Here is a 15761-nt window from a genome sequence, read left to right as displayed (position 1 = left end):
GACTCCTCAACCGACCCTTAGGGTCAGAGCAGAGAATCCCAGAGCCAAGGTTAGAACTTGCTCTCGGATTTACAGAGCCTACTTTTGAAGTCACGGGGCTGGAAGAATGCAGTTTCTTGGCTCTGAGAGACAATCAACGTAGAGAAACTTCTTTGAAAAATATAATAAAAGACACACTGGGCTCCTTTGGCCATCACATAGCCCTTGCAACACCCCCTGGATGAGCTGTGCACAAATGAATCAGAAACATGTGCTCTGAGTAATCAGCGCACGATGGACTGGGCAGATGCGTTTCCAGTTCTGCCCTAACCTGGTGTCTGAGAGAGCTGCTGTGTGCTCGGTCAAATTGCACCAGTTTGTGCCCATCCCTGAGACAGACAGCCCCCTCCCTATGTGCTAGGAATGGGGAGATTTGAATTCTCCTTGCTTTGACCTTCCAAGGAAGCTGCTGGGCCGATGCCGTGCCTGGCCTGTGACCTTGTGTGGTCCAGATACAAGGTCAAGAGTATGGCCGGAGTGTCCTCGGGCTGCAGCCGGCCAAAGGGATCTTTTTTTCCGGAGTGGGATGCCTAGAAGGGCACCACCGGCTTTATTCCGCGCCACCACAGTTCTCCAGTCTTGTAAGCATCCCTTGCATATTTATAAGTAATTACGGAACTTTTAGTAATCTTTCAAAAAGAAAAAAAGGAAATCAAATGTCTTATATCACTGCTGTTTTGTTGGAATGGCTGGTCGCTGGAGAGTGACTGGGACCCATACACCACTCTGAAAGGACAAGTGTCCCAGGAGTGCGCAGTTGGCCGGGGGCAGAACCATGCCGGGCAGTGACGGGGCAAGGCTGAGCCTTTGGAGACATAACCTTTCTCCTCAGCAGTCCCGTCCGCCTCTGCCTCCAGACAGAACAACTGAGCTGCAACAATCATCCGTAAGGCTATTAAGGGTCTCGGAGGGGAGAAGCTGCCAAGAGCCAGGCAAGCCTGCAATTATGGTAATGAAATCAGTCTCTGGGTAGAAGATAAGGGGGAACGTGCCCAACAGTTTTGGTATTCCATTTGTATTCAGACTGGAGTCAAAGGGATTGCCTAAGCAAAACGTGCCCTGCAATTTCTCCAAGCCAGGAATAAAAACAATTTCATGTTTTAAGCTATTACCGTCAATACTATTTCTTTTTCCAAACCGTTGTGCAGATCCAAACAAAATACAGTTGTTGCCTGGCCAGGCAATAAGTAGCAAAATAGGAATTTACTCCAAAAACTATATCGATGACTAAATCTCAACAGCTTAGAGGTTTCTTTTTCCCCTTTAATTTCTGGCCACTGCCCCAATTGAATTAAAGACAAAAACAAAACCCCCCAAAACAAAAAAACACACAAACCTTAGAACCCACCCTTCCCTATGGTTAATAATGTGGAAATCTCATACTGATATCAAAAGAAGAAATCTAATCCTGAACCTGAAATTTTATAGGCATCCAATTAAAGAAACTTAATGAGTATGATCAGTAGCTTCTTGGATGGCGGGGATTAGTTTTATATTTCCTGTTGCTCTCATTCTATGTTCTTTAGCATCAAAGAATGTGTTGATAAAGGTGCCTTAAACAATAATCGAGGTGATGAGCTGCAGGTGTGGGAGTGAGTACAACAGATTTCCAAGCCGATAACGATGCTAGTCCTTAGCATCCTTTCTCTTCGTTAAGACACATAATTGAGGTGTCTTAGTATATTTATTTCTTCTGGACTTTTCCATACCATGAATCAAGACAGTACACGCAAGAGAACTCTTTCAAAAGACCCAAGTCCAACTTCTGGCAGGATCTTGTCAACTTCATTTAAAAAAAAAAAGAGAGAGAGAGTCCAAAATAGGTGCCAGTTTGGGGAATTCAGTCTAAAATTGGGAAATGAGGATAAGATCCTACGAAATGTTACCAGCTTCTTTCCTCCTCTTGATAGTTAAGACATTTATTAGAAACAAACTCTTTACACTTCATCTGATAAGTCTACCAGTTAATCAACTAATGACTCTGAGGATACAGAAGCCTTGACCTTCTCAGCTCAGGAGAATCTTCTAGAATCTTTTAGCTCGGTCCTCTAAGCCTTGAAAGCTATGGTGACTAGGTAGGCATGGGTCAGTATTTCCTAGACAGGAAGGAGCCCCAAGGTGAAGTGATTTCCTCAGGAGCACAGAGCATCCAGGGACAAGAAAACAATCTCCGGTGAAAGGCCCAAGATTACGCTACCCCTCCTTCCTTGACAATTGCTGCAGAAGGAACACCAAATGGACTACGGAGATATAGAAACCCCTCCTCTCAGACTCACGGACGCTCTAAGAACAACTGTGGTAGCCCAGCTAATGGCGGTTAATGCTTTGAGACTTGCAGCGTGCGGGCCCCGACATTACTGCTTGCTCTCCACAAGGTAGTTTTGAATTTCAGGCACAGAAACTGGCGTGAAGCATTCACATTCCTGAGGCGAAGAGCAAGGAAGGTGTAGAGCTGGTCTCAACACTAGTTCTCGTGATTCCCGATTATTTTATACACGTGTCCTCTGTCATCTCAGTCCACGGTCATCACCAACCTGCACTGACCGTGTGGGGAAGCTTACCATTCACCTGTCATCCCTCTTGCGAGGTGCTCACATGGATGCTCTCACTTCACTCTCACAACAGGTACTTGTGGGTAGTATTATCACCCCCACTTTACAGACAAGGAAACTGAGGCACAGAGAGGTCGCGTAACCTGCAGGCAGCTATCGTGGCCAAGCCTAGCCGACTCAGTGGCGGCACCTGATCCCAAGTGCAGGTCAGTGGACTCTGTCATTCATATTCTTGACAAAATGCCCCCATGAGAATCTCCACAATACAGGCTTGTCCCCAGAGGTGTGTGGGGCCATGCTTTGGGCACAGAGATTTCCTGGCTCCTGGTTGGCCAGAGTTGCCATTTTAAAAGTATTTTAGAGACAAAGGAGGAGGGGAATCAAGAGTAGAAGCACATACATTTGTGGCCCTGGCCAAGCCATCTGATTGTACCTTGTGGTACTCAAGGGGCCGATGGCATGTAGATAAGTCTGTTCAAGGGGAATAAAGACCTGTAGGTGACTATTTTAAGTCTCCCTCAATGGAAAAAAAAAAAAAAGAAATAAGTATATGGGTTGAAACGAATACTAATCTCGGCTTGATCCAGAAAAGAGGAATAATCGGTTGTGACTAGCTACCGTGGTAATGAATTGATGCAGTAAGCCTAATAATGAGTTTATTTCAGAGACTTTTGTCTTTGCTATCTGACCATCAGCTGCAGACCAAAAACCTGGCCAACAATACTAACGTTTAAGTCTAACTTGTCCTGGGAGAATTTCCTTTCTTTCCTGAGTGATTGATTGATTTATTTTTAAACAAAATCCAACTTCTACTATTGTTTCAAATTTAATATGGAGATCGGGTTCAGGAGTTTGAGGCGATTGCTTTCTAATTTGTGCTATGTTGTCTTTTTCTCACTCACTTCCATAGCCCTAAGCCAGTCCCACCTGGCTTGGTGGGGAGGGGGGTTTAAAAAAGCTCCAAAAAGCTGGGCTTGTTAAAGGGTTTCCCTTCCCCAGAGTTAAGAGGTCCAGGAGGGATGTGACCCCTTGTGCAGGCTCAGCAATGTCCCTCTGGAAAGGTGTGGGTTATTTGGCAGGAGGGACAGCAGACCCTAGTCTTAGAGCGTGGGAAACTCTTTCAGACACTGGAGGGGATGGGGGTGTTGTTCAGAGAGAGGGTATCAAATTCCTGTTCAGCTCCCTGGCTTCAGTGAAGGACAGCTAGGTGGGGGCGAGGGGCAGGTTGCCAGGGGAGGGGGGCGACGAGGCCAGGGGCCCTGGCAGCGGAAGCTGACCCACTGATGCGCCCTTCACCTGTCTTCGCTCTGCTCCCCAGGAAGAGAAAATGCTTTGACGGCCCTGGGTGATCGCTGGGGCTGTCTGCTTGGCTGAACCGCCCCGTGTCAAACCAGTGCATTTCAACAAAAGAGCAGTGCCGTGAGGAAGGGGTAAGGGCTGCCAACACAACCCATCACCCCCTTTTAGAAAGCACCTCATCTTTTAAAGGACCACCAGGGAACTGGTTTACTCAAGTGCAGTGGTGCATGGGGCTGCAGTGGCCAGGGCTGTGTGTGTGTGTGTGCGTGTGAGTGTGTGTGTGAGCGTGTGTGCTTGTGTACTCACACACACACTTCCACACAGGCCTAGGCTGTGGCTCTCAGGGATAGCAGGTGCTTCATCCTTTCTTCGAACATCTTTCTGAGTGACCTTTGTGATCTTCCAGAAAGAGAAGGCCAGAAACACAACTCAATTTTCTTTTCTTTAGGGCCAACAGGTCATCAGATCGGTAAAACATAGGCTGCTCACCCCTCTCCTGCCTGCGGAAGGCTAATGGCCGTGGGGATGTACAGAGCAGAAGTGGGGTGGCCCGTCCAGGCAGTGGACAGAAAGGTGGTCGTACCTTAGTCCTTGTGGGCTCTGCACTCTCACAGTCTCTGGGTTGGTGCGCCATGAAATTTCGAATCCATTCTGCCCATAACCCTGATATTCGCAGCGGTGGGGAAACCCATGATTTGGGGAGCTATGGCGATCTTTGCCGTCCAAAGGCCAACTCCGGAAAGGAATGAGGACGTCCGTGAGCCGCTCTGTCCTCTTCCCGCCCTGTGCTCCAAAGCCTCCCTTTCCGAAGCAGCGCCTGAAGGTGACCTTTTTGTTCCCAGGCTGGGGGTGGGGTGGGGTGGTGGTAAGACAGTGAAAGCAAAGCACCTGCTTGTTACTTTGCCCCTTTTGTAAGTCTACGTAAACATGGGCCTTGGGGTCGTAGAGGGGACAAGGGAAATCATTTCCACCTGTCCCATCTCTGCAGTCATACCTTCGTGACAGTACAGAGGGAGGCTGCCTTTTAAAAAAGTCCAAGAGTCTTTGCCAGACTCTTGTGTGTGGCCTTCTCACAACTCACCTCCATTTTTTCTCTGCCTGTTTGGGTCATTCTAGTTCTCTCCACATTCACCAACTCCAACAGCCCCTCGCCCCGAGGAAGCCAGATGGAGCCATTCCTGAGCATTTTTTACTGCCCATCCAGGTAAACAACACAGGTAAGGACGGTTTAAAATGAACGGTAACCCTGGGTGCTTACGGACCTCATGCATCGATCCATCCATCGTGTGAATTGTCGAGGGCTTAGCACTTCACAGTCTCCCTGTCCTTTTTGGAAAAGGAATCTGGGTTTCCCAGGTCTGAGGATCTCAACCACTGTTCTCCCCTGACATTTAGGTTCATGTTTTATTATTTTTTTTTTTTAAGATTTTATTTATTTATTTGACAGAGAGAGACAGCCAGCGAGAGAGGGAACACAAGCAGGGGGAGTGGGAGAGGAAGAAGCAGGCTCATAGTGGAGGAGCCTGATGTGGGGCTCGATCCCGTAACGCCGGGATCACGCCCTGAGCCGAAGGCAGACGCTTAACCACTGTGCCACCCAGGTGCCCCTAGGTTCATGTTTTAAAAAGGCCCAAGTGAGGTCTGGGGACTCCTAGACTTACGGATTCATCTAGGAGAGAGACAGGGGATCCTGAGAAATTCTGCTCCAGGTCTGGTTCTTAGGTACGTAGTAACTTTCCAGTGAGAGGACACTCTCCCCGAACTTTCAGTGTCCCTGCATCCAGGCATTTTCTTGTAACTTTAGATAAGAAATTCTTAAATTTATTACATGAATAGCTCAATCTTCAGCATTAAACCCCACAGTGACATTTCCCACTTGTGGGGGAAAAATGTGAGCCACAGCAAGCCTAAAATTGTTTTGGGCATGGCCTAAGCTCCCTTGGAGTGAAGGTGGTCTGATCCTGAAACCATAAAATCTATAAACAAGGGGAAAAAATTACTTCCTATAGGTAAAGGCCCAATGGGGAGCATTGTCAAGTAACATCAAGGAAATGTCTGCACCTTTTTTTTTTTTGCCAATCTGCCCCTCCCCCAAGTGGATCCTTTGTTCTTTAGCAGAGAGCCATGTAACCACTTCCTGGAGAGAGAATAGTGGAGCAAAAGGCCTGTTTTTCCAATTAATCAATTAGAACAATACAAGACTCACTGGAGATGGGAACAGGTGCATGCAGTGATTTCTGGGCATGGGTCGTCAAAGAGTGACCTCTGAAACATTTTTCATTTCTAGACCCTCAACCTTATCCTACCTTACTTCTTCCCATCTGTTCAGACCTGTTCACAGTGGAACATAACGTTTTTTCCTCCTCTGTCTCCATGTTCCCTTTGGCACTGTCTTGGGCGGTAGCCGGGACCTTCATACCTACGTCATTTCCTGGACAGGGAAGGTCATACATTTCCTACATTCCCATAACCCTAACACAGCATTTTATACACAGTAGGGGCTGGTCAACATTCTAATTGGGGTGTATTCTCAGTGACATCTGTTAGCCACTATGACACTGGTGTGAGGAGCAGAACAACTCTGACCAAGGAAATCTGACCTAAAATGGTGTCATGCCGAGAATGTTAGTCTTGAGAGAGGGACAGTTAACTTAATTAAGGATCAACTGCTCCGAGGTCAGGTTCAGGAACTTTCGGCCATGTAAGCTGATTGGAATTAGAAGCAGAGAGGAAGAATAAGACAATGCTGCCCTTCCCCAAATGAAAAGAATGAGAACAAACTCAAGAGTACGGAAGCAGGCAAATGAGGACAGGAGCTACAACAGGCATGAGGCTGCCTCGTTGACTAGTCCCCTTCCTTGGCTATCATGGACCCCATCTTTGGGAAGACACAGAGGGAAGTACCAGCAAAATTCAAAATCAGGAGTTTGCCTCTGAAACATGGATTGGTAGGGTGAGTATTCTCAGGAGCCCAGGAGCCTAGATTTGAGCTCCAACCACCGTTTACTAGCATGTAACCTTGGGCAAACCAAATAGGAACTTCCTGAGTCCCTGTGGCTTTCCTGATAATGGAAGAATGACGTGTGCTTCATCTCCTTCATGAGGGTGCTGGGAGAGTCAAATCAGATCAATGTTTGCTTTGTAAAGCATGTCTATTTCAGCGTAGATGAGGGCTGTTATTTTTAATCCCAGGTACCCTTTTCCCTAACCTCCCATTTCCCTCAGCTTCATCCTAGGCCATCTTAGCGGTACAGATTCACGTCTCCCCTAGCTACTTTTGTTCTCACTCCCTTCCTCTCATCCAACTTTTTGAATCAGTCATTTACATTTTAGAGCAACTGAAGTGTTGTCACCTCCTGAAGGAGTTGCTGGTATCCAGGGCAAGCTAAGAGGTATTTGAGAGCGTGACTTCCCGAGTACCTTTGAAATCATACCATGCTCTGCTGAGTGTACTTCCATGTTAAATTGGCCCTTTCCTACAGCTACCATATTTTATCAATTTCAGGGCATATAAATTCATTTTGTTTTTACATTTTTACATCTCTGAAAGCAGGATGTATTGTAATCATTGGTGTGTCATACTTTAATTATCAGTGTTTTCTTTCTTTAGTGGTGCATAAAATAATGGTGCATGTCCCAATCAAGGGTGTCACAGAGATGTAATACAACACTGCTCTTACAGAGATAATACGATCATAAACCAGATTCATAAGGGGTTAAGAAAGAAAGTGAGATAAGGCAGTAGTTGCTTTGGAATCAGATCAGGACACAAAGAGATAGAGTGTTTCATTTTCTTCCACCTGTCAACTCTCAAGCATTACCTGGATATTTGGATTCTGCCCATTGATGTCAGCTTTGGAAAGATCTGGAAAGTTTGGTAGATCAAGCAGAAAGGATCTGGGGCCGTCTCTTTGCAGGGAAGGGTGCCCAGGCTCTTGCCGGAATCGCTGTCTGGGGAAGGGTTGGTGTGCAGCCTGGTGGTCCAGATGTTCCCCTGCTGTTTCTTTGGAGAAAGGAAAGCTCGTTTCTGCTGTAGAGTCACTTTCCATGTGGAGGGTATTCTAAAACAAACAAACAAGCAAACGAACAAATAAATAGGAAGCACGTGATTTGAAAATACCAACCTTAGCAGTCCATTAAACTCAAGAGCAAAGACAATTCTAGTGGCTGGAATTAAACCAGGATGGTATTCCCAAGTCAGCTTCACTCCCGTTGGTTTAGTTACTCCATCTTCAAAATGCCAAACCATCAGGAAACTTTCCCCAGCTTGCCACTTGGGAATTTTCTGAGGGCTAAGGTGTTATGCATATAGGTATAATAATATATAGGTATAATAAATAAATAAGGTATTTATTAAACATTGAAGTACATCAACACAGAAGTGTTATTTTGAAGGAGAATAGGTGTTCATTCAGAACTGGAATCAAATGATGGTTTCCTTTTCAGAGCTTCAATTAATTAATCACTCTGGCCTTAGTTACAGCTCCCATGTCCAGAACTTATTTCTTTGGTGCAGACCATGGAACAAAAGATCTGACCAAACTGGATAAAAAACTTGAGCCAAATCTTGACTATATCCATCCATCCATCCATCCATCCATCCATCCATCCATCTCTCCATCCATCCATCCATCCATCCATCCATCTCTCCATCCATCCATCCATCCATCCATCCATCCATCCATCCATCTCTCCATCCACCCATCCATCCATCTCTCCATCTATCCATCTCTCCATCCACCATCCATCCATCCATCCATCCATCCATCCACCATCCATCCATCCAGTCAACAAGCATCAACCACATTCTAGGCACAGGAGGTAGAGCCATGAAAAAGATCTGGGCCCTATTCTCTTACTGTGTACAACTAACTGAGAGAATGAAATAATAAATATGACAAATAAAATCAGATCAGAAAGTGGTGACTGGTAAGAAGAAAGAAGAACACGATGGAGAGTGGCCAGGGACAACATCAGACAGGTCGCTGGGGAAAACTTCTTTGGGAAGGCAAGACCCAAACACCTGCTACAATCTGGAGGAGGAACATTCTCACAGAGGAAACAGCAAGTAAGACAGTGCTGAGCTGGGGATGAACTGGACCCCTTTGTGGGACAGAAAGAAAACCAGTGAGGCTGGTATGGAGCGAAGGAGGGAAGACAGTATGTGATGAGGAGGAAGAGATGGGGATAGCCAAAGAAAAAGTGACAAGAAGGCATTTTGAAATTTAATTCCTTTATTCTGAAAAGAAAAGTACAATTCTGTGGTTTTTCCCAGCTAGTAAAAAATGTCTCTATTTAGTTGTCACTTGGGGAAAATTTTTGTAGTGATTGAAGAGTTTAGAAGTTGTTGGACTTCTTTCCCAAACCAGCCTTTCTCCTCCTCTTGTTCTCCCTGGACCTCTCATTGGAGGTTTCCTCCATCCCTTCAGGGATGGCATTCTCATGTTTACTGGTGAAGGGAGATGTAGAGATAGAATTTCACCAGCGTTTGGGTCAGTGGTTAATGCTCTTGTTATTCTTGGGCATGTTTTGGGGTTTTGGAGTGTATATTCTAGCACGCTGTCTCCACACGCACTCCCTGCCCCCACTGCGGTGCCTTTGACCCAGCCAAAGGGTTACATCTGGTATCAAAACACTCCAAACTCTGAGTTCCAGAGGTCAAGAACAGCTAGAGGATGAAACACATGTACCAGATAAATATCTTCTTAGAGAGCTAATCGGAGGGCATAGATCTTTCCTATATCCTTTAAACAGAAATGGAGCTGAGGAATAAAGGTGCCGGTGCAGAGACCACCTTGGTGAACATGCCAAGAGGGCAAGGGACCACCAGGCTGCACACCGACCCTTCCCCAGGCAGCGATTCCGGCAATAGGCTGGGGCGCCCTTTCCTGCAAATGCAAGACAGAGATAGCCCATCTGCTCTCTCCTCTTTAAAACATGCAGTTAGAGAGCTACACAGTAGGGAGAAGCTGGCTGCTCCTCATCGTGTTTTTGCTTGCCCTCCCTTTTTGTTCAAGAAATGTGGCCAAAGGCAGTGTCTTTGTTCACCTTTCCAGCCACCTCTCTGCCATGGTTTTGTCTCCTGGCACATCCTTGCAAAGGGAATTGCCCGGCATTCCCAGGCATTGCTCAATGCAATGAGGGCCAAATATATTATGCTGAGACTGAGCCCAGCACATGGAGAGAGGGGGCGGGGAGGGGAGGAGAGCCGGGGAAGGAGAGACAGAGAGAGAGGAACATGCTAAGTCTTCCCTCAACATAAGGGTTCTCTTTATCAGAGTCCAAGGGGAGATGACTGAAGGCAATTGTTCTCTTGTTCTTCTTCCTGGATCCCCAACCCTAAAACTTCTCCTACAGTGTTAGTGAGCACAGTTGGATTCTCATGGAGAATTTCTTGCAGAGGATTTTTAAGGATAACTCTCAGAAGGGGACCAAGGCTTGCTTGCCAATTGCTTCAGGGGTTGCCTGAGAATCCAGCCCTAACTTCATTGTAGTCACTGGGACACACTGCTTAACTGGGTTAAAATTGGAGCTCTCCTTTCTTTACCCTGTGATGAAGTACACGTCTACTCTTAAAACGCACGTTTTGGGAGAAGAGAGGAAATGCTGTTTGGCATTTTGTTTAGATGGCTGAAAAACCAAGAATTGAATCTGATTGGTTTCTTGGTCTGACTCTGGAATATCTTGGTAGGAGATACACCACTACAGAGGGATCCTGGCTTAGCCATGAACCAAGAAAACTCATTAAACTCTTTGTGGCTCCACAATCCTCCATGTAAAACAGCAGATAATAAGGAGAGTCCCATGCTGTCCCAGCAGGATGGTCAGGACAACTCACTTGGGTTGTGTCTACACATGAAAAAGAGAGAGAGAGAGAGAGAGAGAGAGAGAGAAAGAGAGAGAGAAAGTGTAGAGTTAGGGCAACCGGCTGGTCAGCTCCAGCCACAAGCTCCTCTGCTGGGAACAGACTGGGGCTAAAGTGTGTTTTGGCTTGAGTTCTGCACACAATTGTGGCATTTCTCCATCTTTTCCCAACCCCCCCCCCCATGCCCCAAACAAGCTTAGTGTTCATAAAGCATTTGGAAGATGGGAAGTAATAAAGAAACACTAATCACAACCTCTGAATATCCGAATTCGTCTTGCATCTTTATCAAAACATATTTAACTGGAAACCTTGGTTCCCTGCAATGGCATGGCCCCAAATTTCCAGAAACTGGAAGCCTTAGGATAGGAGAAGGATGTCTTACAATGCTTCATATAAAATGAAACTCCACTTTATTCAATCAGTAACAAGATTCAGGAGTAGCCATTATTTTGAAAATCTCAATTTTACATCTGGGGTGGGAGGGAGAAGACAGGACCCGCCAACGATGCAGGAGAAAGCTTTTTCTTCATCTTTTCTTTGGAACACACTGAACATCTTCCTTGCAGAGCCCTCCCCGCCCGCCCCCGTCTTGGTTGATGGCCGTCACTCAATCTGTATCAATGGGCTCACCCGCTGAGTGTCCTACTTAAGTTATGCTAGGAGAGTGAAGATTCTCAGGAAGGGTGGACCACAAAATGAAGATTTCAAATAATTTGTGTTTCATTTGGAAAGGAAACGCCCTTTTTTAAAGGCATTATCTTGAGAAAGTCCAGGCGCTGAAGAAAGGAAACGTCACCATACTTTCTGAGGTGCTGCAGGATTCATTTTGCCTCCATTCACATGACATGAGGAGGTCGGGTCAGTTTGAGAAAACATCTCTACCCACAACGTGTCTTTGAGCTGATCTTCAATCAGTGCCGCAGCTCCGGTCGCACTGCTCTCTCTGGAGCTGGGATTACCAATAAAAAGAGGAACAGAGGCGCTAACGCTGTTATGTGGTTTATACACACGCACTGCTCAACAGCTGAGGCAGGCGATCTACGGTGGCCAAATCGTATAGCTACTGCTCGACGCTCCCCATCTTTGTGCATAAAGTCTGTCCTGTCCCTCCGTGATTTTACCACTATTCTTATCTAAAATGAAAAAAAAAAAGTAATAATAAAATGTTCACAACAATGATAAAATAATAAAATGGGACCCTTAGATGGCAGTATTGTGGCAGATATTGCAATTGCCTCCCCAATTCTATTCCCCTATTCTATTTATTTATTTTTACTCAGTGTTCCTTTCAGGTGGCAATGTACCTGGCTAAAACTACATTTCCCAGCATCCACTGCAGCTAGGAGCGACCATGTGATGCAGCTCCACCCAATGAGAGTACATGGAAGGTGCCCAATGAGATTGCTGAGTGGGAGGCAATATACCTTTTGCTTTCCTCTCTCTTCGACTTTCTCCTACCTGGAATGCACATACAAGTGCTTCAAGTGAAACGAGTCTGCTGGCAGGCATGAGGTTGAAGGCTAGTCTCTAAAGATGGCTGAAAGGAAAGCTAGGGGAGCCTGGGTCCCAGACGGCATGGTAGAGCCATCATAGGAGTCCTGGACTGGTGACCTCTGAACCTCTTTCACCATAACCCCGAGCATTAATGTTAACATTGACAATGCTGCAGCACCAGTAGCAACGTTCCCTGTTGTGATTCTAACATTAGAGCTGTGACTACCAGTGGAAAGGGACAAGCCCTGTTCAGTTAAGGGACTCAAAGCGGGGGGCTCTGTTCTGTGCAATGAACACAATGGCAGCAGAGAGAGGTACCGACATTAGTGAGTCATCACGGTGAGCTTCACAGTGGCAACCGGGCTACAGATAACAGCTCTGCCATCTATGCCCTTCGCTGTACCTTTACAGAGTCTTCTCACTGTGTCAGCGTCTATATATTACATTTCTCAAATGTATTACTCACTGTGTAATGTAATATTTCCTTTAACTTCTCTTAAAATATTATCATTACATTTCAAGGAGTTCGCCCTCATTATAGGAAACCAGAGCTCCCTGGACAAATAGCCGGCTGATTCCAGAGCTTAGGCTGGGAAGTATAGGTGAGTTTGGGGTACTTAGATGTGCCAGAAATTGAGGAAGCTTTTAGCGGTTAATGGTGTCCTCTCAAAAGAATGCAAGAACCAGCCTGAAAGGTCCTCACTGCACTAAGATTACACAATGTGGGTGTCAAAACAAGTTTGTAGTTGACCACTGCACATAGAATCCATGCAAATCCATGAACTTATGATGATATTCACAAAAGAGAGAAAGTATGAAAAACGATTGTCACCATTTGAGGTAGGAATTATAAAACTCCTTACTTGGAACATTGGTGTTAAAAATAGAGAAAGGTTTGCCTGAAGAAATAATGTTTGAGTCGAGACCATAGAGGCAAGCAAAAGAGAAATGAGTGAAGCAGGTGCAGAGAACAGAGCAGAGGGGGAGGTGGGCCAGTGGACACTGCAATCCTGCCAAGCATATGGGTACAGACTCCCCAGGGCTTGGCAGGGCCTGGCATAGAGACCCAAAGGGCATCCAAGCTGGAATGGAGTGGGGCCTCTCTTTGGTCTTAGTAAGACATCATGGAATTAAAGAATATAAACGTCAGGCCCAGCACAGAGATCTCAACCCATTAGCCTTTGGTCTGAAAGCTTTCGGTCATAGTGTTGTGATTTTCCACCAGGCCATCACTTCCCTGGTGGCATTTTCTGGGTCATTTGGAGGCTTCTGAAGCTATGTGGTGCTGGGATCTCTTCCCTCCTCCCAGCTCTCAGCAGCTGGTCCTGAATGCCCCTGGGAAAACTCTACCAAGATGAACAGAGAAGAAAAATGTCTCTCATGTGTAGACTAGGGGCAGTTTCTAAGATGATAAGCCCAGATGCTTTATCATTTGCGTCCTTTCTTCCCACGACATCACTGGCCCAGCCACTGCCTCCAGCCACTGCATGGCGGGAGCTGCTCATTTGGGCCATCCTCGTGACCAACGAGGGTTGCCACAGCCACATCGAGGTCAAAATGGTCACGATGTTCAGAGTTCCCAGCTGGCCATTTGGCACAGGCTGAGGGAGAAGAAGAGGGTTTTTTGGAGGGGCATAGGGCAAACGAGGTGATCAGCTCAAGGGGAGGCAATCAAGGTATGGAAATGGGTGACGGGTCCGCCTTTGGGAAAAGCGTGCTAAGCACGCTAAGCATCATCGTCCCAGTCTGCAAATAGGCACCTGCCCTATTCTGCCAACATCTACCAAAGGCTGGTATGTGGGGGTGGGGGGGATGGGAGGGGAGAAGCTTATCTGACCATTTCCAGAACCTCCAGGAGAGGCACAAATTGATGGCTGGCTAGGAGAGTTTTAGTGCTTTTTTTTTTTTTTTCCTTTAAAAGGCTGTGGTAACTATTCCCAGATTAACACAACTAGGCAGACTTCTTGGAGGCAGAGGGGATGGCAAATTTCTGGAGGGCAAAGCGCAGGCATATCTACAATCTCAAAGCCCACACCCTCCAATTCCACAAGCTCAGGGGGCACCCAATAAGTACTAGTTGATGATAATGATGGCTACGGGCCTAGTTAGATTTCATTTTAATTAGGCTCAGGCTACAGGCCTCATTACCCCTAATGTGGCTTTTATGTGGGATTCTAAAGAAAAAAACAATCTAGGCATCGTCTATTGAAGATATTAAAGAAGATATTATTAGCAATGCTTTTGGTCTCATAGACTTTGAACAACAAACAACAGAGATTATAATTAACGTCACTGCAGCCTCTCTCCTTAAAACATACTAACAATATAGCTAATTAGCAATATGTCCTCATTTGGGGCTGGACATCTGCATATTATTATCGACAATGCTTGTTTCCTTTTTCCAGATTAAAGGAAGCCATACTGCACCCAGGCATATGGCCATGCTCCTTTCACATTAAAACACTCCGTTTTTCTTTTACCCACGATAAACACACTCCGAGCTTTATCTGTGCAAGGCATCGATTTTTGTCTGGAACACTTCCACACATCTAAAAATAAGTTCAAGAATGCCACTGGTGGTATTTCAAAGGGAAGAGCAAAATTTCCCCTTTTGGGGAGATAAAAGAATAAAAGGGCACCCTGATTATCTTTACACATGATTGGGGAGCAAGCGCTTCTAGGAAGGGAAAACCAGAATAAACAAAATGAGTTTCAGGCAGTAAAGTCAGTTTTCTCGGGGGGGTGCACTTGCTCTTAGGGCTCCAGCAGGCAGGGTCGAGACCATGATAGCAGTGGCAGCAGGGGGTGGTGGAGGCTTGTTCCGCGAAGTGTCGGAGAGAAGTAAGCAGGGCCCGCGGGGGCATCCCCGCACTGGTGAAGACGCAGACGACAAGGCTGGCCACCTTCTGCTCTCTCTCTGTTCGGCTGTGATGGGAATCGCTCCCCTTCAGGCAGCAGGAGCAGAGGCAATATCAGTGGCTTTATCTAACAGCAAGCATGAAAAGGCAACTTCCTGGCAGAGGGGAAATGGCCAGAAATATGCTGCAGTCTTTGCTGTAGCAGCCTGACGATGACCCTGGGAGCCAGTGACACGGGCACGTCATGTTCAAGAACGTAGGAGTGGGGCATCTCGGTTGGGAATGGAGCCTTCGGTTGAAAGCCTGACTAATGGCTGAGGAATCTTACATTACAGTGGCAGAATGTATCGCAAGAATGTTTATTTTAGGGCTTGGGAATGACCCTGCTGATGATCCCAGGCGAGGCTTTAGAAGACATGAAGAATGGTCAACGAGTTGCATTTGAGCCGGGAGCTGGTTCCACGGGGGAAAGGGCCACTACAGTGGGCCACCCACCCCTGTGCTTCTTCCTTAATGGAAGGCTCTCGGGGCTGGCTGACAAAATGGAAGTCAACGCCTTACTGGTTGTCTCTGATACTTGTAAAAACAGCTTTGATCTTGGAAACGTGTGTGTTATTTGTGATTTTTCAAGTTGTGCTTTCTCCACTGCTGGCC

General features: G+C 46.4%; 1 protein-coding gene across 2 annotated transcripts in view; it reads right to left on the bottom strand.

Moving 5' to 3' along the window:
- Window positions 1-15761, bottom strand: part of ISM1 (isthmin 1) — a 75912-nt gene that overhangs the window by 19548 nt on the left and 40603 nt on the right. For both annotated transcript variants that reach the window (XM_048222315.2, XM_026503018.4), the window contains exon 2: window positions 7712-7951. In XM_048222315.2, the coding sequence (XP_048078272.1) occupies window positions 7712-7939 (228 nt within the window). In that variant the 5' untranslated portion in view covers window positions 7940-7951. The remainder of the gene's footprint in view (window positions 1-7711; window positions 7952-15761) is intronic.

Source organism: Ursus arctos, unplaced genomic scaffold, assembly GCF_023065955.2.
Source record: "Ursus arctos isolate Adak ecotype North America unplaced genomic scaffold, UrsArc2.0 scaffold_16, whole genome shotgun sequence".
Lineage (NCBI taxonomy): Eukaryota > Metazoa > Chordata > Mammalia > Carnivora > Ursidae > Ursus > Ursus arctos.
The sequence above is the reverse complement of the archived record's forward strand: the minus strand, read 5'-3'. Positions and strand labels throughout refer to the sequence as shown.